Source organism: Oryza brachyantha, chromosome 1, assembly GCF_000231095.2.
Source record: "Oryza brachyantha chromosome 1, ObraRS2, whole genome shotgun sequence".
Classification (NCBI taxonomy): domain Eukaryota; kingdom Viridiplantae; phylum Streptophyta; class Magnoliopsida; order Poales; family Poaceae; genus Oryza; species Oryza brachyantha.
In genome coordinates, this window is record NC_023163.2 from 3,210,776 (window position 1) to 3,234,395 (window position 23,620).

A 23,620-nucleotide genomic window follows, 5' to 3' on the forward strand; every position below is an offset into this window, starting at 1 on the left:
CCTGTTCCGAGGGCCCACTTGAGTTAGAGGACTTTGTATAGGATTGCATGTAAATTTTGGAGGAATGTTAATAAGAATTTTAATCTCTCGGTAAATTTAATTGAGTCTATCTCTCTCATTCGATTAATTTCTAGTGTGAGAAAGTCTAACAAATTCCACGACAAACATCTAAGTCCAACGAATACCATTGACGAGTGTGAGTTCTAGAAAATTCCATCGTACAAACGAATTTGTCTGAGAAATGCCATTACCATTAGGGTTTCACCCATTTTTGCCGTTAAGTATACTATTCACACTATAGAAATCAATGGAGAAATGCTAACGGAACCCTAACGACGATGTCATTTTTTACGTTCGTCCGATGACATTTCCTATAACTTGCACTCGTGGATGATATTTTTTAGAATTAAGTGTTTGTTAATGACATTAGTTAGATTTTCTCATAGTTTATTTAAATGATCATTTTTCCACAGTTTTGAAATTCTATACTTAACACTTGAATTCATACCCAAATCCTTTTTTTTTATAAATAATTTCTCCGTTTTCCATCTGCATTTCAAAGGAGCCATGAGTTTTAATTTGCTGGTGTTTGGTAGCAGGTGCTATATCAACATGCTTGTGCTACTGTAAAGGTGGATAGTTAGCTACATATCACCAACACATGTGTACTAATTATTACTCCCTTCGGTTTTTTTTGGCGCCGTTGACTTTTTATTTACGGTTCAAAAATTTTGTTAAAATATACAAAATTATAAATCATACTTAAAGTTACTTTAGTAATAAACCAAATCATAATAAAATAGTCAATAATTATATAAATTTTTTGAATAAGACGAATGGTCGAACGTAGATAAAAAGTCAACAACGTCAAAAAAAAAAGAAATCGGAGGGAGTATTGTAATTACTGCGCCCTCTATATTTGTTTGATGATCCGTCTTATGCCAAAAAAAAAACCGGGATCATCTATTTTGGAGCATTTCACATCAATCAGCTAATTAATACTTTCACTAGCAATTATTAGGCATGCGTTTATCATGATCTGTTGATTGCCGGTGTATATGCAAGCAGCTAGCTAGCACGTGAGCTGATGATGCTGCCCCAGATTTCGCCAATCATGCCACCCATGCACGTAAATTAATTCGATCTCAATATAATCACACCAGGCCCTGCACCCATGCGTCTCTAACCAACGATAAAGCTAATGAGACTACAAATACTGTCAGTAAAAATTGTAATTATTAACATCTTCTGAATGTATTATGTGTGGGGTGCATGAGTGTGTATGCGTCGACGCATCTTTTATGTACCTAAGGAAAATACTAAAGCAGAAAAATACGTTTTATTAAGATATCTATAATTTTTTTCCAATGGTTCTTTCTATTTTGCAAGGAGTGGCGCTTTGTGGTATTTTGTAATTATGTAATTTCAACTATGCAACAATGATTCAAAACATCGTAAATTTACAATTGCCCCCTAATTTTCTAACACAACTACTTTTAAACCTTAGGCCATGTTTAGTTCCCAAAAAGTTTTTTCAAAAACATCACATCGAATTTTTAAACACCTAAATAGAGCATTAAATATACATAAATATTAAAACTAATTGCATAGTTATGGAGAAAATCGTGAGACGAATCTTTTAAACTTAATTAGTACATGAATAGCCATAAGTGCTAAAAGTAACCCACGCGTGCTAATGGCGGATTAATTATGCACAAAAGATTTGTCTCGCAGTTTCTTGGTGGAATCTATAATTTATTTTATAATTAGACTACGTTTAATAGTATTCGCGTATCTATATGATGTTTTTGCAAAAACATTTGCAAACTGAACGGGGCCTTACTTCGAAACTTGTTTGCTCTTGGACGACTTGATTTGCTAAAAGAAAAGGCAGTTCACATTTTCACTCATCACCCAAGAAAAAAAATGGACGTGCAAATTTGATGACCATCGCTTCTAAAACTACGGTAACCTCATTTTTTGTTTTAACGTGTCCAATGTTTGACCATTCGTCTTATTTAAAAATTTTTTGCGATTAATATTTTTATTATTACTAGATGATAAAATATGAATAGTACTTTATACGTGACTAATTTTTTATGTTTTTTATAAATTTTTTCAAATAAGACAAATGGTCAAACGTTGGACACGGAAAAACAAAAATTGAGGTTATTATGGGATGGAGGTAGCTAGCATCTACGGCCCATAGGCCATGTCCCAATCTTCGATGGGCCTCATCTACACGCTGAAGGGCCTAAAAGTTCACTTTAGGCCCATTAGGCCCAATACCCCCAGCCTCGCATCGCACCCCCCACGTCACGTGACGGCGCGTGCGTTTCGTTGGCATCCGATGGCCGCGGTGCCACCTCTCCCTCCTTTCTCATTCGGTCTCTCTCGTGCAGTCGTGCTCGCACCGCACCGCACCGCCGCTGCTCCACGGCGCCTCCACCCCGCCCCCTCCTCTCCGCTGATCCGTAGCTTCGCCGCCGCCTCACGCGCCGGCGGGAGGGCTCCGCCGAGGCTTGGCGTGGGCGGCCGCTCCCCTCCTCGATCCCTCACGCCCCGAGCCTTCTCCTCACCCCCACCTCTCTGCGTGGCCTGTGCCTCACCGCGGGCGCGGGTGAGGTGAGCAGGGTTGGGGACTTGGGGAGTGGGGGAACGGGACGACGCGGACGAGCTCATTCCTCCTGTCCACGTCTCGGTTCGGACTGAATCTGAGGTATTCCTCGCTAGAGCCTACTTTCTCCTCCTCCGCGTCGCGTGGATTCCATCGCGGACCTGGATTGGGTCTCGTTTCTTCTTCCAATTAGCAGTTAACTCATCCAGTTTATTCTAACTTCGTTGACGATAATAGTAGTTTTTTTTTAATTAAAAAGAGATAGTTATGCTGAACCCATTGCCCCGTAGGTATGCTCTGGCTAACTACTGTAATTGCAAATGGCTGAATCATTTCCATGGCTGTCTGTTTAGCTGGCAAGGTATATGCAATAGTGAACAGTGCCATTTTTATCTGCAACAATTAATGTTGGAATATGCAGTAGTGAGCTACTACACAATTTTCCTGTGCAAGTGTGCAGCCTTTCTATATGCTGTCGACTAAGTGTTTTTTTTTTAATTTGTTTTTATTCAAGCAATGTTGCTTGCCACAATTAGCAGGTGAGTGGCCGCCTACCAACAATGTCCGCATCTCGTGAGGTTGATGATGGGCCTGCCGTGCTACATTTATATAGATGGAAAAGGTCCCAACCACATCTTGAACTATCGGAATTTCGAGAAGCTTTCATATCTCCTACACGGCGTCTATTTGGACTTCTCTCGGATCATGGTGACGTTTTGTTGCTTTCCGTTTTTCTCTGGCATCCCTGTTGGAGCCTTCTGCTTAACATATTGTTGATTTTGTACTGATTGTGGTTTTTACAATCCAGGCGATCTTATATTGGCAATGACTGATGTCGATCAATCACAAGTTCAATCACCTAGTACCCTCTCAGATAGCTGTAGTCCAGTCCTCTTTGATTGCTTTTCTTCTATTCCTAGAGTGAAGTCTTTAGCATGGGGGCAATGTTGTGATGCCTCTAGTCAACTTGAGGATTCAATTTTTAATGAAGTTCTTGTTGTATCTAATGATGATTCTATCACACTTCATGCGTTTTGTCATTCCTTCAAAAGCACACTAACAGACAGTTCTGCATTGGAGACTCGAGAATTGCATGGGGAGTGGAAAGAGTGGCATCCTAATCAGTGTTCAGTGTTGGAGGATGGTGAGTCAGACCCAAAGAACTACTTTCGTTCTTTTCTGACTACAATCAGTGGATCTGTTTCTGATGGGAAGTACCAAGCCAAATTTCCTATGAAATCTTCACTTCCTCATTCAGCAGAGGTGGTATCGTTTAACATATTTGACATTACTTTGTCTTTTTTGAGGTTCTGGTCTAGCAATTATCCTTCGAAGACTCAGATGCAAAATGATAGTGAATCTCAACATGGTTTTCATGGTCATGTTCCTACAACTGAAGCATCCTGCAATTGCCGGTGGGAGTGTTTAAAAGTTTTGCCTAGTTGTTCAGGTTATTTGATTGGCCTGGTCTTAGTTCGTTATGAACCAGTGAGCTGTGAGGTCCATCAATGCAACATGAAGGATATTTTGATTGTTGTTCTTGAGATAAATCAGTGGGGTATACAGTGGAACTTTGTTGCAGACCTTCAGAATGTATATGATCGTGCAGTTCCTAATCAACAATGGGTTGATTTTCAATTGTCAGATGATTTTCTTGCCTGCCTTAACTTGGGAGGGTTTGTTGTTATTTGGAATGTGAGAACTTCTAATATCGTCGCCTCTTTTAATGTGCTTGAACGGTGCAGAACAGATCTAGAAATTCCTCTGTGGAGCACCACACCCACTGCAAAAAAACTTGATGGAGAAAATACCCTTGTTCGGAATCTCGCAGGAAGAATGTTTAAGAGGTTAGTTTTGTCATCATATTCACTTGTTCTTGCTGTCGTTGACGAGGTTGGGGTAGTGTATGTGTTCTATGGTGAGGGCATCTTAGATTTGAAAACCAGTATGCATGGAAACTTTCATCCGTCTTCCATGTATCATTGTGGCGGTAGTTTTGCTGCCTGGGAAGCTGCTGGTCATGAGATTGGGAGTCTTACATTTTGCAGTCATCAATCTGGGCAACAATTGGTCTACAACTTTTCAGAAAGAGACAGTCCTGGTGTTGTCAGACCTAGGAAAAGAAGAAAACATTGTAGGAGTAACGAAGATCAGGTGGATAGCTGGCCGAGCGGTTTCAGTACTACAACACAGATGGAAGATGAGTTAGCTTATCCTGACACAATGGCAGTTTCCAATCCATTAAGAAGAGTGATCCTTCCACCATGCAGATTACAGGAGAATGTAATTAGCATCTCGCCTTTTGGACTAACAAGAGTCTTTAGAAACTGCATTGCAGATGGAAAGAAGCATCTTAGAATTGTTCACACGAAGTTTCTTATGGCTTCATCTTTCCTTGACGAGAGGGATATTGATGCTAGTTTTCTTGAAAGGTCCTCATTTCAGAAGGATTCTACTTTTACGGGAGAATGTGTCCTTTGCTCTTTTCAGGGATATGTGTATCTGATTACCCAGAATAGCCTTTCTGTGGTTCTTCCATCAATTTCTGTTTCATCCTTTTCATCTCACAATAATGGCATCAAATTTTGGCAACCGACTAATGCTGGTGGTAGTGCATGTGATGCTCTGAATTTATCATTAGTAAACATGCCTGAAACAAGGTGGAAGCCTTGGCATGCAGAAGTTTTGGATAGAGCATTGTTGTATGAAGGACCTGCATTTGCAGACAGGCTCTGCTGGGAGAATGGTGTGTTTTAATGCACTTGGGAATATCTTTAATATTTTTCATGTCGCCTGTTGTCCTGCTATGCTCACTGCTTTTAGTTCCAAACCCAGTCTCCTTCTAGAAGTTCAGTTGCCTGTCCCATCCTGCAGTCCTGCAGTGTACTTAATATTTGACTCATGGATATGTTTTTCCTTAAGGTTATATTTATCAGATTTATTTACAGTGTATTGCAATCAGAAATTTGAACTACGGTATTTTAATCAGAAACGGGCTAAGCTATTTTAATTTACAGTAAACTATTTGCGAGATAAACTTTGTATAATGAATATGTTATTTCCATGAACGTATATTATAGTATTTTGAATATGGCATATTTTCATTCTATTCTTGGTGCCTGGTCAATCATCACTTTCTGGAATCATGACTGTTCCAATTATCATTCACAGTAGCTGGTTCAATGTGTTGACTGATACCTGGATATTAATTCGTACTCCCTCCATGTCAAAATTTATGGCGTATTCTGTTTCATTTAGACAGGAGTTTGACCAAAGATTACTCTATTAATATATCAATTATATGACACAGATGTAACCAAAAGAAAGTACTTTCGAATATGAATCTAATAATATACATTTTGTTTTATAAAAATTATGTGTTAATAGAGTACTCTTTGGTCAACTTTTGTCCTAACGAAACAAAATACACACTATATTTTCAAATGGAGGGAGTACTAAAAACTGCAATTCATTTACTCCTGTATCATCTATCATTTTGTGGCTGGTATCCAACAAGCAAATATCTCATTCCCCTTTTCTATTAGCACTTATTTCTCATTTATGTATGTATTGCCACAATGCAATATTCTGTTCAACACACACTGAGTAAAATGTGTTTATTGCATTGGCAGGGTGGGACCTGAAATTCTCTCGGTTGCGTTGGATGCAATTGGCCTTGCATTACACAAAGATTAGTGATCTTGAGCAGTAAGATCTTGTATTTTCTTTCGTCTAGACACTAATATCAGTTTTGTTAATGTTTGCCTTATATTTCATCTCTCTTACCTATGCCCTAGTTTTAATTACACTTATGGACATTTGAAATGTTCGTGGCACATGTGTTGATGATGCCGATGAATTACAATTGTTTGAAGAACATTAAAGTGTTTGTTATATATGCAGAGCAAACTAGTTGAACGAATCAGGAGATGAATAGCGAAACTAGTTTCTATATTGCCTATGTGTTTTGAGATTGTTGAAACTTGAAAGAGGTGGTCTTCTAGGTGGAAAACTGAATTTATATCTGAAAGGGTATAGTGAATAAGACTTAGATTTGTACCACAGTCACTAAAAGGGAACAATTTGTTGCATGCTATCATGATCTCTTTCTGATTACTCCTAGGCATCCATATACTCATGCTTATACATTCTTCTGACTTCACCCTTTATGTGCATTCTTTCTATATATACACTGTTTCATGTTATTTGCTTTAGTTTTTAGTTAGTTCCATGCACACCGTTTACTTTCTTAAAAAATAGTTTAATTTGCATTTATATGAATTGCTAGATCATTACATATGCTCGCGGAGGTTGATCTCGCAGAAGAAGGTGTCTTGCAACTGCTATTAGCATCTGTCTACCGGCTATTAAGTAGGACAGAAAGTGATAATGAAGTTGCGGCATCATCCAAGTATATTTCATTCCCTGATAACTTATTTATCACGAGTCAATAAGTTGTATTAGGTTGTGCTCGGCAGGTGGGTTGGGAACTTCCCTGGCATGCAAACAGAGCAACTGATTAGCTCATGATTAATTAAGTATTAGCAAGAAAAAACTTGAAAAATGAAGTAATATTATTTTTTAAAGAAACTTTCCTATAGAAAATTTTTATAAAACATACACCATTTTAGCAGTTTGGGAAGCGTGCGTATGGAGAACGAGGGAGTAGAAGTTGGGAAAAGCCCCTGCCGAACACAGTATTAGTGAATTATGATTCTTTGATACAAACAGTTTATACCTACAAGAAACGATTTCTAATTTATCATTCGACAAACATGCACATCAAAGAAGTTTTTAATAGGTAAAAGCATAATGGTAAGACATGAAATGTTTTGAATATAGTCATTGGACTGTCAAGAATAAATTTTGCATTGAAAATACAGTTAAATGGTACTGATATACATTTGTACTTTGATATATTAGTACTGATTTAACATTGACATGTATGACACATTGACACTACCATTCTGCAATACTTAAATGAAATCATTTATTGATCAAGCAAATGGACGAAGACCGGTTACTTGCTGCAACAGATACAGCCAAACCATGTAGAGCTGTCTTTAAAACTGCAGTAGGATATAATTAGGATATGCTACATCTGATGTTCCTTTCTGTTGTTGTCCTTGTTTTGAATTGACGAAACCTGCAATATGTCCTTGTTGCTTTTTAACTTTTACCTTCGTAATTTGTAAGCTTAAGTGTGAAAACAGGTTGATGGTTTTAGCTATGCGCTTTGCGACGAGAATGATCAAATCCTATGGGCTACTTAAGCAAAACAAAGGTAAAATCTTTTATTTGCACCTTTTACTTTATTTGTTCTATGCGAGACTTACTCTCTCTATCTCTTAGGTACACCAGAAAATTCAGTAAAACTTCATGAAATGGCTTTCCTTTTGGGGGCAATTAGAAGTATCCAGAGCCGAATCTCTGCAAAGAACCAGAATTCTATTCGGATGGTGAAATGATGATAACTTGTTTTTGTATAAATTAATTGTACTTGTACTTTGGATAATCCTTCTTATTTGGTGATGCTGTGCTATTTTGTAGCAGGGAGATGACAAAAGGTCATTGAAAATAGGCACAGAAATATCACTGAACAACTCTTCATTGCCAATTGTTGTAGTGGATGGTGTTTCAGCAGGACAATCGGGTGGCATAGAATCTCGTGATAGGCAAGAGTCACGACCTGCAATGTTTGAGTTAGTTTCTAGTAGCAATGGACAGTTAGTTTTAACTCCAGTTGAATCCTCTATTAGTGCTACTGAGCATCATGTCATTGATACTGATCAAGTTGTAATACCAAGTACTCAAGGAAATATCAAAGATATGATGAACCGGTGGGAAACGAATAATCTGGACTTGAGAACTGTAGTAAAAGAAGCACTAATGTCTGGTAGACTACCTTTGGCAGTCCTTCAACTGCAACTGTTGCGCCAGAGGGAATCGTTTTCCAATGACCCAGAAGATGTTTTCTCTGAAGTTCATGAAATAGGAAGGTCCATCGTTTATGATCTGTTAATGAAGGTAATGTAGTGCCATTTGCTTAACATGTGTATGCCCTCATCATTTCCTGTCATCTAATGCTTTTATCTGCAGGGTGAAACTGGATTGGCAGTCGCAACCTTGGAAAGACTAGGAGATGACATAGAGTCAGACCTCAGGCAACTTATGCAAGGTACGGTCAGGAGGTTACTTAGGCAGCAAATTGCTGAGGAAATGAAGAAGCGTGGGTACATGAGTTCAAATGAGTGGAAGATGCTGGAGATCATATCACTGATTGAGGTTTGCTTCTACCCCTGCTTTAGCTAATTGGGAAAATTATAATATTCCAATATATTTTTGTTTGGTCGCAACTTGAAAAAAAGTTCAAAATGCTGGCTTGATCCTTTGCTTTCATAGTGATCAACCTTTTTTTTTTCTGTCTGTGGAAAAGCAATTTTACCCAAGCAGCAGCTTCTGGGACACGTATCTTGGCAGGGAGAATGTCATTCACGATGCTGCAAACATTGTTACTCTACCAGGAGAAGATAAACCAGTACTAATTCTCCATATTCATAGCCATTCCCCTATTGAATGTGGTGATGTTGATGGAGCTGTGATTGGTTCTTGGGCAAATGTGAATGATTACACTAATCTGAAGGAGTTCTCTGAAAGCAGTTTATCTGATGGTTATTGGGCCTGTGCTGCCATATGGTCTGATGCTTGGGATCAAAGAACTGTGGACCGTGTAAGTCATGGCTTGTCATGTTGTACTTGTTAATTTGGAGATTGCAGCCATGTTTTGTAGCTCATCTGAAAATTTAAGTAGTTTTGCTAGTCTAGTTATATCTGTCCAATCACTATTAAATCAAGTGGAATTTGTTATGCTATATATGGGATAGTTGTATTTTTCCACTCATCAGAGGATCAATTTACCATTAACATTGCCACAGAAATAATGGTAATGTTGGTTTGCATCATTCATTTTCTCTGAAATATGTTTTGTAATCACCTTTAGTTTGTTGGTTTCATTGCTTTTTGGCTACCTTACTAGATTGCTGCCCACTCAATTCTGAACTAGGGCCTGAATTAATTTTGGTATAGTCATGGACTTATGGTTCTTATTATATGCTCTATAGATAATACTGGACCAGCCTTGTCATGCGCACACTCATTTCTCATGGGAATCTCAATTTGAATATTTTGTTGCTCATAATGATGTGATGCAAGTCTGCAAACTCCTGGACATTATTCCTGACAGTGTACTTCTAGAAGGGATTCTTAGAGTGAATGTGGAGAATTCACAAGCTACTTGCAACACTATGACTAATGTAGCAAACCAGGATTATAAAATGTACTTGTGTGACTCAGAAGAGCCAGAACCTTTTTGTATGGAAATACCACATGTCAAAGTATTCAGATCTTTGTGTAATCATGACTCAACATCTTGGATGAGAATGATCATGCTACAGGAATTGGCAAAGAAGCATATTTTTATGAAAGAGTATTGGCAAAGCACTACTGAAATTATACCTATACTTGCCCGTGCAGGCATACTTATTAATACATCAGAGCTTTGTTCAGATGTGCTAGATGATGCATATTACTGGGATTGCGAAGGAGCACTGCACAAATTAGTCCTGCACTTTTGTGTGCAGTATAACACACCAAACCTACTGGGCCTCTATCTGGACTACTGTAACTTGGCTCTTGAAAAGGATTCTATCCCTTCGCTCAAGGAAGCCACAGTAAGTTTTTGTGCAATTTTATTTTATGATATTTGATGTTCAATAATATTCTCTGTATTCACCTTTGATACACACCTACCTAATTTTCAATTATGCATTCCATATGATGCAATGATATTTGTTGATAAACTAGATTATTTAGTTTAGCATATATATAAACTTGGTGATTTAGCCATTACATGTTTAGTTTTTTTTAATGTTGGATTGAGGTTTATGTTCCAAGTTATGTCTGGCTCTTTTGTTCATGTAAATACTTTGTTTTACAATATTCTTTAGAAAATTTAAAAAAGTCCAGATCCTTCAATTTTATTGGAATTTCGCCTATCCTATTCATACTATTTACAAAGTGGCCTTAGTTTCCATTTGCAAGCTAATTTTCCCTAATAGCAAATCAATTATTGTTAGAAATTGCTTTCACCGTTTGAATGAGAACATTGTGGCATTCGCAAAGCCTGCACCACAATGGTGTCATGCCCAGAGTTTTATTAGCTTGCTGCTAAGCTGATTGTTCCATCTATATTTGACTAAAGATTTGCCTTTGATACTAGGAATAGCTGTTATAGCTACTTTGATACTAGAGACATGCTGTTATAGCTATTTTATGACCATTCTCTAGTTGTGGTATGCGAAGTACTTGGCATGCTTCCTTACATCATAGGTGTAAGATTAAGCTTCTTAACATGCTTGTCTGTTGTTTCTTCAGTATATAATTTATAGTAGGAGTTAGCCTGACCCCTGGTTGCTATGTCATAAAACTTTTCAGAGTGATTGCAAGTGGGCACAATGGTTACTCTTCTCCAGGGTCAAAGGTTATGAATATGAGGCATCCTTTTGTAATGCACTTTGGAATTTGTCACAGGATAAGGTTAGGCATAACAGCCTTGCTGCTATTGAGATAGATGAAATACTGTATACTGTCGATGATATGGCTGAAAGAATCGGGGAAATGTCTGCTCTTGCAACCCTAATGTATGCTTCAGCACCAATCCAGAAGTCCATATGCACTGGAAGTGTGAACAGAAACTGTGGGATATCTTCTCAGTGCACATTAGAGAACCTTAGCCCTCGCCTTCAGCAATTTCCAACACTATGGAAGACCCTTCTTTGTTCTTGTTTTGGGCAAGATGGCTATGGTTGTTTAAACTGCTCTCCAACTAATGGTAAACAAAATACAGCTTCATCCCCTCTTTATATTAGAATGTTATTGTTTTGTATGTGCTACGCATAAAGTGAACTATATTTCCTTTCCAGAGTTTGGGAAATCACTAATTTCAGAGTATCTGCGCTGGCGCTATAACATTTTTTCCTCTGCTGGAGGAGACACTTCATTGCTGCAAATGCTCCCATGTTGGTTCCCAAAGTCTATTAGAAGATTAGTTCAGCTATTTGAACAGGTTTGTCTTTATTTTGGATAACATGTGCATGTAATGCTTTTGAATTTAAGCCTTGATTTTTATTTTGCTCTGTGTAAGATAGCCTTTATTGTTGTTCCGCTAAGAGTTTAACAAAAAAAAACATAAAACCTGGGACCAGTTACTGTTCTTATCTTGACAAAAATGAGTTTTCTCCCAAATATTTTCCATTTCGTGGCATTTTCAACATCAGGCAACACATAATAGTGAACAAACAAAAAATGCCTCGCATGGTACATTACCACCAATATATTGTTCGTGCTGATTCCTGTAATTTTGGTAACCCTACCCCATGACATTATTAGTTTGGTTTAGGTTATTATTCCATAAACATGGAATTGCTACCGGATTTTTTTTATCTAAACTACTCCCTCCGTCCCAAGATAACTTCATTTTTCACCCATCCTACACATACCAATACATAAGCAAAAAGACTAAGATACCCTCTACTTTATCAAATTCCAACACAACTGTCCCTCACTTTATCTACTTCCAGGGCATATGTTCCCTACTTTCACAAACTTCAGCATAATGATTGATAAAAAAGTGACCTTATTTTGGGACAAACAAGATGGGGGCAAACATGATCTTATTTTGGAACGGAGGAAATACTTTAAAAGGAGATGGCTAATCATGAACTGAGACCAATAGAAGTACTCCCTCCGTCTCTTAAAAACTCTCATTTTTAGCCTACCTCACGTATACCTATACAATGCTACAAAGACTACAATGCCCTTCACCTTTTCAAATCCCAATGCATTTTTCCTGCCTTTGCAAGTCCCGAGACATTTATCTCCTACTTTGCCAAACTCCAATGCAACAATTGCTCAAAAACGATGTCTTTTTGGGACGAACAGAGAAGCTAAAAATGAACTCTTTTTTTTTGGACGGAGGTAGTATTTGAGATGCAATTGTAATTTAACTCATCACATTTGGTTTATAGAAGTTTGCAATTGTGTTCGCATCTTAAGAAATACTTTTGTTGTTTTGATCCACAATCTATGACCAGGGCCCTTTTGGAATGCAACTACTATCAAATACACCGTCATCCGAAGAGTTGTTTACTCACAGTGTCGCAGATTATATATACAATACTGCGGGGTATAGTGAAGTTAATGCGTTGTCCTTGGAAGCATCCATTCAAAAAAGTGTTGAGGAAGAACTGTACTCTTCCCTTGAGGTATGCTCATCTTATGTTTTATATAAACATACCTTCCTGGAAAATGTTTTTTTTTGGATTTGTATCTTGCCTCATCTTTGTGCCTTTGAGCCATGCTACTGTTGTACAGTCTGAATTTGAACACTTAATTCTATGATATTATTCATCTGTGCTATTATTAGATGTGATACCAATCAGTAATGCAAGGGACACTATTTTATTAGAACAACAGCTAGTGTAAAGGTGCTTGAACTTAAGCCGAAAGATCCCACAAGCTTAATCCGAATTGGTTGGCTTCAAGGTGGCATACTTAAATAAAATAAGCCCACCTATAGCAGGCAAACAATATAGCTTGAACCTTCTTCGCTAGTATTTTTCTTAAATCAACATTGCATGCATTCCATGAAGTTGAGTTTCTTTTCCTCTATGATTTGGTATGCTCTATTATAGTTTTGTAGATTGTTTTTCCAAGCTAGAAATTTTATTATTACCCTCTTCAGGAGAAAGACTTGAGGGTGGAACACCATTTGCACCGTGGTCGAGCATTAGCTGCTTTCAGGCATCTTCTTGGTAAAAGGGCTTCACAGTTAAAATCTGCCAATGCACGTCAAGTGATCTCAGCGCAGTCTAGTGTCCAAGCAGATGTACAATTGATACTAGCTCCTTTAAGTCAAACTGAACGGCCAATTCTTTTATCGGTATGTTCATGTTCCTTGTTTGTTTTTCTCTTTACAATATTCAATCTTCTGGCATTCATCAATCTTTTGTGTTGCAAATTTCAATAAATTTTTTTTATCACATCAATGTCCAAAATAACCGAGTGTCACCATTGTTCAAATTTTGTTCATCTGAATAATGAAATGTCCTTCTAAAGATGAACAGAGTCACGGACACTGGACTTCTACAATGTAAGTCAGTAAATGTGAATGGACATATGGAGTATCGACTGTTCTATTCAGTAGTATCTATGTGAACTTTTGAGGTGGCAATATTCCAAATGTTTTCTGGAGATGACGGGATGTGATATGCCATTTAGTTATAGTTCTGACTTCTGATGCTATTATACTGAACCATAGAATATACAATTAGCATAAATTTGCAAAACAACTTATATTAATTTGTTGATTTAGGAATAGGTTTCCAGATTTGTACATTTAATGCTTTAGGTTTTTGGCTGTCTTTTCACTTGTTTATGCCTTTCCAATATCAGGTAGCTCCACTTGCTATTACAAACTTTGAGGACTCAACTCTGGTTGCTTCGTGCACATTGCTGTTGGAACTCTGTGGTCTCTCTGCTAACATGCTTCGTCTAGATATTGCTGCACTTCAACGTATCTCCGACTACTATAAGTCATTTCATCAAAATAAACAATGCGAGCTATCTTCACCAAGGAGTCCTAGGCTACATGTACTCTCCCATGGAGCTGACATTGTTCCTACTCTTGCCCGAGCATTAGCAGAAGATTATGTCCAGTCTGATCATCTTCATGTTTTGGAGCAGAAGCAACCCTCTAAGTCCCCCAAGAGGGAACATCCATCACAACCTCTTAAAGCTATTCTGCATCACCTTGAAAAAGCAAGTCTGCCAGTGTTAGAGGAAGGTAGAACCTGTGGGTTTTGGCTTTTGAGTGGTATCGGTGATGCATCTCTTTACCGAACACAGCAAAATGAAGCCAGCCAACATTGGAATTTGGTTACGGAATTCTGCCAGGCACACCATCTCCCATTAAGTACAAAATATCTTGCTTTACTGGCCAATGACAATGATTGGGTATTCACTAGTTTTTTTTTTCTTTTCATGTTGTCTATGTTGTTTATGCAAGTCCACACATTAATTTGACTATGCAATCATTCATTTGGCAGGTTGGTTTTTTGACAGAAGCTCAGGTGTCAGGTTTTCCAATTGAAGTTGTCATTGAAGTGGTATTGTTCTTCTTTCTAAAAGATCTGATAGTTCCTATTCATAGAAAAAAATTACTAAAAAAACTATCTTCATTTGTTTTCTCTGGTTTTGTGTTCAGGCAGCCAAAGAGATAAGGGATTCAAGATTGAGAACTCATATACTGACGATTCTGAAGAACATGATGTCAACTAGAAGGAAATCATCTAATAATGCAACTTCAGGAAGTAGTGAGTTCTCTTTTGTTGCTGTTGATGGTGATAGCACTATGGAGCTTTTCTCTGTACTCGCTGTCTGTGAAAAACAAAAGAACCCTGGGAATGCCCTCCTGAATCAAGCAAAGCAAATGCAGTGGTCTTTATTGGCTATGATTGCTTCATGTTTTTCAGATGCGACTCCTCTCTCATGCTTAAGTGTTTGGCTTGACATTACGGCTGCAAGGTAGGCCATTGAGCATTGCCATCTGTAGAATTTCTGATATCTACATTTTGCAAGCTTCATTAATACCACTGGTGTATAACATTGTTGCAATGACATTTATTCTGTCATCAGGGAGATGTCATTGATCAAGGTGGATGGTATTTCCTCGAAAATAGCAAAAAATGTTGGATCTGCTGTTGAAGCCACAAATAAATTACCAAGCATGAGTAGGAATGTTGTATTTCGTTACAACAGGAAGAATCCAAAACGAAGACGATTCCTGGAGGCTTCTCCCGAAAGCTTCATATCAGGTTTCTCATCATGTGGACCAAGCTCTATTGCAGCTTCTAGTTCTCCAAATGTTGATGCTCAGCAGAAAATACAAAACCCCATATCTGAAGAGACTAAAACTCCAGTTGATATTGATGAAAGACTTGCATCATTATCAAGTATGGTGGCAGTGCTTTGTGAACAGCAGTTGTTCCTACCATTGCTTAGAGCTTTTGAAATGTTTCTTCCTTCGTGCTCCCTTCTCCCCTTCATTCGCTCTCTTCAGGTTGGTATATCTTCGTTTTTTTTAAAAACTAATGGTGTATCCAATTTAACCTAAGCATTTGTGTTATCCTTTTTAGGCATTTTGTCAAATGCGTCTGCCCGAGGCTTCGGCACATTTGGCATCATTTTCAGCAAGACTGAAAGAGGAAGCATCTCATGCTCAATTAAGCTCTTCAAAAGAAGAGTCAGCTATGATGGGATGGGTAGCTGTTACTGTTGTAAAAGCTGCAGATGCAGTACTCTTGACCTGTCCATCAATTTATGAGAGGAGATGCTTGCTAGAGCTCCTTTCAGCGGCTGATTTTTCTGATGGTGGCTACTCGTCAGCTTATTTTCGCCGAAGTTATTGGAAAATAATTTTGGCTGAACCTTCTGTATGCAAAGATGGTGATATCTACAAGTGGAATGATTCCATGGATGATGCTTCCCTCTTAGCATCATTAGAAAAGGATGGTCGATGGGAGCAAGCACGAACTTGGGCAAGACAACTAGAGTCAAGTGATGTAGCTTGGGAGTCTACTTTTGATCATGTCACGGAATCACAGGTATTTGTTTTGTACCATGTTGATGCAGTTTATCATCTGTTACATTACCAAGTGTGCCCTTATGACTTTTATGCTGATATAAACCTGTTCTATATGTGTAGGCAGAAGCTATGGTTGCTGAATGGAAGGAGTTCCTCTGGGATATCCCACAAGAACGTGCAGCTTTGTGGGGCCACTGTCAATCGCTTTTCATGAAATATTCTTTGCCTCCTTTACAGGTACTGTCTTCAGAAGTGAAATTGGTTAAAACACTCTTCATGTGATCTCTTTATCTGTGTGAATTTTATCAGTTGTTATATACGTCCAATTGTAATTTCAGGCTGGATTATTTTTCCTTAAGCATGCTGAAGCAGTAGGAAAAGAGATACCAGCACAAGAGCTTCATGAGATACTTCTGCTATCTTTGCAATGGCTAAGCGGAACTTTCACTAACTCCTCTCCGTAAGCTTTGTTGTGATTTATGTTAATGTTGTGCTTGATCTCATCATCTCCTTACAGACATACGTTTTTTTTCAGGGTATATCCACTTCATCTTCTCCGTGAAATTGAGACTAGGGTTTGGCTCCTGGCTGTGGAGTCAGAGAGTCAGTCTAAGGCTGACGGAGAATTTGCACCTCCCAGTGTTACTCAAAATCTAGCTACTGGAAACAATACCAATATTATAGAACAAACAGCTGATGTCATCACAAAAATAGACAATAGTATGAGTTCACCACGCATGAGAACAGAAAGGAATGGTATAAGGGACAACAAGCCATCATTCCATCAACATTTGCAACTCTTTGAGTCTAATGGCGAAGGAACGAACAACACAAGGGCAAAGCGAAGATCAAAAACAAATATGCTACTTAGACGGGTTGCCAATGATAGTGTTGATAGTAGTATAAATGATTCTGGTGATAATTCTAACTCCTTTCATAACTCAAAGATTGCTGGACAAGCAAGCAATTTGCTGTCAGAAGAGGAGTTTGCAAAGATGGAAGCGTCTTTATCTGGCTGGGAACAAAATGTTAGGCCTGTGGATATGGAAAAGGCTGTTCTCTCCTTATTGGAATTTGGACAAATAACTGCAGCCAAGCAACTTCAACAAAAGCTATCTCCATCATATGTTCCTGAGGAACTTGTCCTTGTTGATGTTGCTTTGAGAATTGCCAATAACAGCAGTAATGGAGAGATCAGTTTATCATGCTTTGACTCGGAAGCTCTTCCAACACTTCAGTCACTAGGAAGCAATACGATTGATCCATCTGAGGTCTGATTTTTCTGTTGTATTCATTGCTTTCAGAAGTTCCCATTAGATGATACAAAACATTTCATATAAGGATTGGCTAATTACATGAGTAATCAATAATGAAATTACAGTAAATATTTTTTCCCTCAGCGCAAAACACAAGAAAAGAGTTAGTACAGAAAATGATATTGCATGTTACTGTTGAATCAAATGCCATGTCTAGTATGCATACTCTATAGTGAAGTTTTGGTATGTTTCTGGCATGTTGCATGAATTAATATGACATAATACAGACATTGCATGAACACATGTATTTGGAAAACACTGACCTAATTATACACTTATTTCTAGATGTAGGATCGAGTAAAATATTATTGAAAAATGACAAGATGTTTATTCCATATCATTCATTTTAAAAAAAAGTTCAATAGTGCTTTGAAATGATCACACGGTTACACTGCTTTTTCCATGGTCAGAATGACATTTACTATCATTGTATGTTGAAAGTTATGTAGTAAATGTTGAGTAGTGAATGATCCAAACTACAATTTTTTGTCAGGTTATGGAGGAACTAGCCATGAAATGTGGTGAGGGTCGTGGACGAGCTCTTGTCAGGAGAATAGCAGCAGTTGTTCAAACTGCAAAAGTACTGGGGCTCCCATTTTCTGAAGCATTTGAGAAACAGCCAATTGAACTTCTGCAGTTGCTTTCTCTGAAAGCTCAGGATTCTTTTGATGAAGCTAAATTTTTGGTGGAGACACACACCATGCCTGCATCTAGCATTGCAAGAATTCTTGCTGATTCCTTTCTAAAGGTACACCAACTACACCATCCTTTAAGTGTACTTCATTTTGGAGGAACAAGTTGTTCTGTATATTGTTTAATGTGCTTTTAATATTTGGCAGGGCCTTTTTGCTGCACATCGTGGAGGTTATCTGGATTCCCAAAAGGAAGAAGGTCCTGCACCCCTGTTATGGAGATCTAGTGACTTCTTGAAGTGGGCAAAATTATGTCCATCAGAACCAGAAATTGGCCATGCTTTGATGCGGTTGGTCATGACTGGTCATGAAGTACCACATGCTTGTGAGGTTGTTTTATCTTCTAGCTTGCCAATACTGCAATATTGATTTGTATACCTGCAATGTCAACACCCTTACACAATTGCACCAAGTTTAAATGCGTTGTTACACTAAGAAATTATAAAGTTATCCAAACAGTTGACATGAAATGTTCATGTTTGACCCTTGATACATTATTAAGAGACAATTAATTAGCATCAGCATGTTTATGCCATAAAAAATGTTATTTTTGAAAAAAAAATGATGCTATCAGTTTATTTCCACTCATAAAGGGACTACGACTTAACTGTAAGTCAAGTAACATGCACTTGATGAGGTATCACCATATTAGTAGTGTTTAAAGTGATGGCTTTTATAGAGCAATTAAGTTTAATAAAATCAATTGATTTGGAGTGTTGGGCATCTGTATTGGGATCTCAGTACTTCTTGTAGTTTTTGCTTTTTGTGGCTTATGGGTAACAAGTATCTATTACTCTTGCTCGTAAGCTTAATTATTGAATTATTTCACTGTAGTATTTGAAGAGACATGGTATAATCGTAGTAGATCTGAAACTTACTAACTCACCAGTTTTTGTGTTAAACTGGTCAGCACTAGCTAGTGTCCTGTTGGCCATTAAAGAATTTTGCTATTTTCACACTCTTTGCATCATATGTAGGTCTATACTTAGCCATCTTTTTAGTCATTCTCCCTCGGCTTATATAGAAGGAAGTAAAGAACCAATTTTCTTGTCTGAAAACCAGAAGTCATCCTTCTTTGTCAACCTTGCATTTTTTTTATATCAGTATTTTAAGTTTTATATATCAGCTGCTGACATTGATTGGTGAATTGCTTGGAATTAATAATTTTGCAGAATAATGATAAACCTTCATTGGTATTCATATGTTTGTGTTATTGCATGTAAACTTAATGTATACAGGCTACTTAGCTACCACCATTAGTTTGACTTTGGTTTGGCTTGAATTTTACTGTTTTATGCTGTTTCCTTACCGTTTCTGGATTTTTCATTTCAAATGTCTTTGCAGGTTGAACTCCTAATACTGTCCTACCACTTCTACATGTCCTCTTCTTGTCTTGATGGAGTGGATGTTCTCGTCACATTTGCAGCTAATAGAGTGGAGTCATATGTGTTGGAGGGAGATTTTTCTTGTTTAGCTCGCTTGATCACTGGAGTGAGCAATTTCCATTCCTTGAGCTTCATTCTTTCCATCCTCATAGAAAATGGGCAATTGGAGTTGTTACTTCAAAAGTATTCTGCCACCGACTCAGCCACAGGGGCACCTGCATCAGTTCGAGGGTTTAGGATGGCTGTCATTACCTCACTGAAACATTTTAACCCAAGTGATGACGACGCTCTCTCTCTGGTCTCTCTCTCTCTCTCTGCAATTTTCTGTTTCAGAAATTTATTCATATCTGAGATACCAAGAGTGCATTTCCTTATGATCTAATTAGTCATATACAATCAAACAATCAAAATAATGTGTGACCCAATCTAGGCCCATAGCCAACTAGTCCATTTCCTAAAAGGACTTTATTAATCACAAAAGAGCATCTCTGCGGATACATCCTTGGACCCAATGCTTTCGTCTGGCTTAAAACTGCTTATTGGCCATATGCTATGCCATTTTTTGCTTTTGTCAATACAGGAAATGTGCTAACATTAGCTTGTTTTTAGAGATTATCAATTAGGACTTGGGAAAGAGATGAGGTTTGCTAGGAAACTAGAGAAAGAGATGAAATTATTCTTGGATGTCATGTCAGTCCACCCTATATATAAAGACCCAATTATCCTATTATCAATCAAGCAATGGATCTAAAGGTAGCCAAATAAACTTCAGACCTGTCTTAGCTTGACAGGGAGAACCCCTGCCAACACAAATTGAGAATGTGCACTATCCTCCTTGTTTGGACCCTTATTCTAGTCCTTCGTAGGTTTTAAATCTGTTGATTGAACACACGGAATGCCATTCTTGCATTAGTATGTACAGAGAAAAATGTGTCAGGTATCTTGTTTTTGCCCAAGGAACATCTTAGCATCTACATTGAAATAAAGAAAAGACGAAGAGTTTAGTTTCCTTCGCAGATAGTTGATCCTTACAACTTAGATATTACCATTTCAAAATATACCTCCTGTCTGCTGCTTTGCAACCTTACAATTTCTGTATCCGATGCAGGTGTATAAGCACTTTGACATGAAACATGAGGCTGCTTCTCTCCTTGAGTCACGTGCAGAGCAATACATGAACAGGTGGTTATCTCGACATGACAAAGAAAGGAGGAATGATGAGCTCCTTGAGGCTATGCATCACCTTGTTGAGATGGCTGAGGTTCTTTCAACGATTGATGCTGGCCAAAGGACACACCGTGCTTGTGCTCGCGCTTCACTCCTATCACTTCAGATCCGTATACCCGATCTTCTGTGGATTGGTCTTTCGGAAACTAATGCTCGGCGGATTTTTGTAGAACAATCTAGGTTTCAGGAGGCCCTCATTGTTGCTGAAGCATACAACATAAATCAGCCAATGGAATGGGCTCCAGTCTTTTGGAACCAGATGCTGAAGCCAGATCTAATCGAGCAGTTTGTGGCCGAGTTCGTGTTGGTGCTGCCCCTGCAGCCACCAATGCTACTCGAGCTTGCAAGATTTTACCGGGCAGAGGTTGCAGCCAGGGGGGATCAGTCGCACTTCTCAGTCTGGCTTTCTCCTGGAGGCTTGCCTGCGGAGTGGGTGAAACATCTTGGCAGATCATTCAGGAGCCTGCTCCGCAGAACGAGGGATATGAGGCTGAGGCTGCAGTTGGCAACTCTTGCAACCGGATTTGGTGATGTCCTTGACGCATGCAATAGAGTTTTGGACAAGGTTCCAGAGACCGCTGGCCCTCTGATCCTGAGGAAGGGCCATGGCGGTACATACCTCCCTCTCATGTAAATCCTTTCCTAGTGATCCATCCATCCTGTTCTACTTTCGGCAGACTGATCCTTACAGGAGTAAATAGCGAGGTTAGGTTTTTCTTGTCCTTTCTTTGGCACCTGCGTTCAGCGATTCTTGCTCTTTTTGATACATACTGTACGGATGAAGCCATGGGAGACCTTCGGTTTGTATATATATACAAGCACTCTGAGTGGATAAGATGGTCGCAGCCGATCGCGAGTGAGTTTTTGCTGCTTCAGTCGGTGGAAGTTTTCGTGTGGGTTGTAACGTCGCACTCGTGGTGCCTGATGTTTGTAGTTTTTTTTGTTGTAAATTACATTGAGCCAACCATGAAATTTTGTAAAAGTTGTTTGATGCGTCACCTGTACTTCATAAGACACTCATTGATATGCCTGTTGGTCGGACCTGAGTTTGTCCAACTGACATGAAATCTGAATCCTTCGTGATCATTTGAGTTTCCGGCAGTTTTAGTCAAAGTCCTGTCTGAGAAGACGATGTGCACTTGATTTGTTGTTCTTTTTGATAAGATTATGCTATTGATTATAAGCTCATATTTTTGTTTATGCTGGTGCTTATAACATAAAATTTATATTTTTATCTTAAATTTAGAATTGATTTTAGGATATTTTAACGAAGTTTATTTTTTAGCCCTGACTTTTGGATCGCTAGAACATGTATATAAAATTTTCATTTATAAATTATTTTTTATTTGTAAATTTATTGTTTGTCATTTTTTCAAGAAACACCAAAAGAAACACCAAAATAATGGCCCCTGAAACCGTATTGTTCATTCCCAACGACCCTCGGCGGCGTTGGTCAAATGCGTGAAAATTTTTGGTCACGTGGAGTGGATTTCAACTCCAACAAACCATGAGTGCATGACACCAAATACTTGACTTTTTCTGTGTTAAACTTTTGGTCATCGTTCTTATTTAAAAAAATTATAACAAAGATTAGAAAAATTAGTCATGCGTCCTATTAATATTTTTAAATCAAATAACACTAAAAATATTAATCATAATTTTTTTAAAATAAGACGAAGAGTTAAACATTTTATCTAGAAAATTAAAAAAAATTATCTTAGGACGGATGCCGTACTCCCTGTGGGCTTTTACGTTTAATGTTGTTGATTCTTAACGTATGTTTGGTGGACTTAAAGAAAATATAATTATCATTTATGTTGTTATAACTTATTTTATTGTTAAAGGTATTCCAAACATTACCATGATCAGAACTATATATAAAAAGTCAGTGAAGGAAATAAGCATTGCAGTAGACCATAGCAGAAATTTGTCTGCTGCCACCAACCAAAACTAAACAACTCTTCACAGACGTCGCACCGAACTCGGCGACGCCGCCATAGAAAAAACCTCCCAAGATCAGCGAGCCACTGCGGCGCCGGCGTCCATCCACCTCGCCGTCTCCCTCAAGAGTCAAGACGCCACCAGTAGCATGGTCGCCGGCGGCGAGGAGCTCGCCGCAGCGATGTCTCCGGCCACCCGGCCGCGTTGGTCACTGCTGCCGGTGCCGCCTCGTCGCCTCCGGTGGCCGCCCCTGCCGGCCGGTGGAATCGCCGCCGTCTCCTTCAGCTATCGATGTATGCACTGTAATGAACTCACCTCTCGCCTCCTCTTACTACTATACTGTGCTCCACTTCTATGCATGATTTGATTTGATAGGGCGTACGAGTGGATAGGAATAAAAACTGAATTAAGAGTATGAACTTAATTGCCCATTTGGAATATTTTCAGTTCTCCAGCTCGTTTTCTAAGGAATTTCCCCCCTTTTCTCCCATAAATATAATCTAATTACAAACAATTTTGTTCACGGTAACAAATGGTCGCCACATTCTACCATACCACTATACTAATTAGCTGCCCTGAATCAATGTCAAATTTATGAAATAATGGGATGTTTGTAGGGATAAAAAGGTCAGAAAATAACTAAACATTTTCACATCCATATTTTTTTCTTCAAAATGGAATAAAAAAGGGTAAATCTGAAATGGAAGCAATATAGGAAAGTCCCATATGAAACTATTCAA

General features: G+C 38.4%; 1 protein-coding gene across 3 annotated transcripts; it reads left to right on the plus strand.

The window, feature by feature from the left end:
• The first annotated feature begins 2,632 nt into the window (after positions 1 to 2,632).
• Positions 2,633 to 21,965, plus strand: LOC102717287. Of its 3 annotated transcripts, none has more exons than XM_006643775.2 (27): positions 2,633 to 2,719; positions 3,132 to 3,325; positions 3,426 to 5,363; positions 6,250 to 6,325; positions 6,906 to 7,028; positions 7,831 to 7,901; positions 7,970 to 8,076; positions 8,168 to 8,644; positions 8,717 to 8,902; positions 9,054 to 9,347; positions 9,739 to 10,347; positions 11,111 to 11,507; positions 11,599 to 11,741; positions 12,769 to 12,939; positions 13,419 to 13,616; positions 14,129 to 14,689; positions 14,782 to 14,841; positions 14,940 to 15,259; positions 15,371 to 15,794; positions 15,871 to 16,338; positions 16,440 to 16,556; positions 16,658 to 16,779; positions 16,855 to 17,590; positions 18,129 to 18,383; positions 18,475 to 18,657; positions 19,672 to 20,010; positions 20,821 to 21,965. In XM_006643775.2, the coding sequence occupies exons 2-27, from the start codon at positions 3,178 to 3,180 to the stop codon at positions 21,571 to 21,573; spliced, it is 9,276 nt and encodes a 3,091-aa protein (XP_006643838.2). In that variant the 5' UTR covers positions 2,633 to 2,719; positions 3,132 to 3,177; the 3' UTR covers positions 21,574 to 21,965. The 3 variants fall into 3 exon arrangements, with proteins under 3 accessions (XP_006643838.2, XP_006643839.2, XP_006643840.2); XM_006643776.2 differs by having other exon boundaries at positions 8,171 to 8,644; XM_006643777.2 differs by having other exon boundaries at positions 7,979 to 8,076.
• The last annotated feature ends 1,655 nt before the right edge of the window (positions 21,966 to 23,620 follow it).

What these genes read in the sequence shown, in the direction of transcription:
- LOC102717287 (XM_006643775.2), top strand. Translation starts at nt 3,178, where the DNA reads ATGTCCGCATCTCGTGAGGTTGATGATGGGCCTGCCGTGCTACATTTA. An exon ending in AAACTGCTCTCCAACTAATG is followed by an intron (nt 11,508 to 11,598) that starts GTAAACAAAATA and finishes TTTCCTTTCCAG; the next exon opens with AGTTTGGGAAATCACTAATT. An exon ending in TAGTTCAGCTATTTGAACAG is followed by an intron (nt 11,742 to 12,768) that starts GTTTGTCTTTAT and finishes ATCTATGACCAG; the next exon opens with GGCCCTTTTGGAATGCAACT.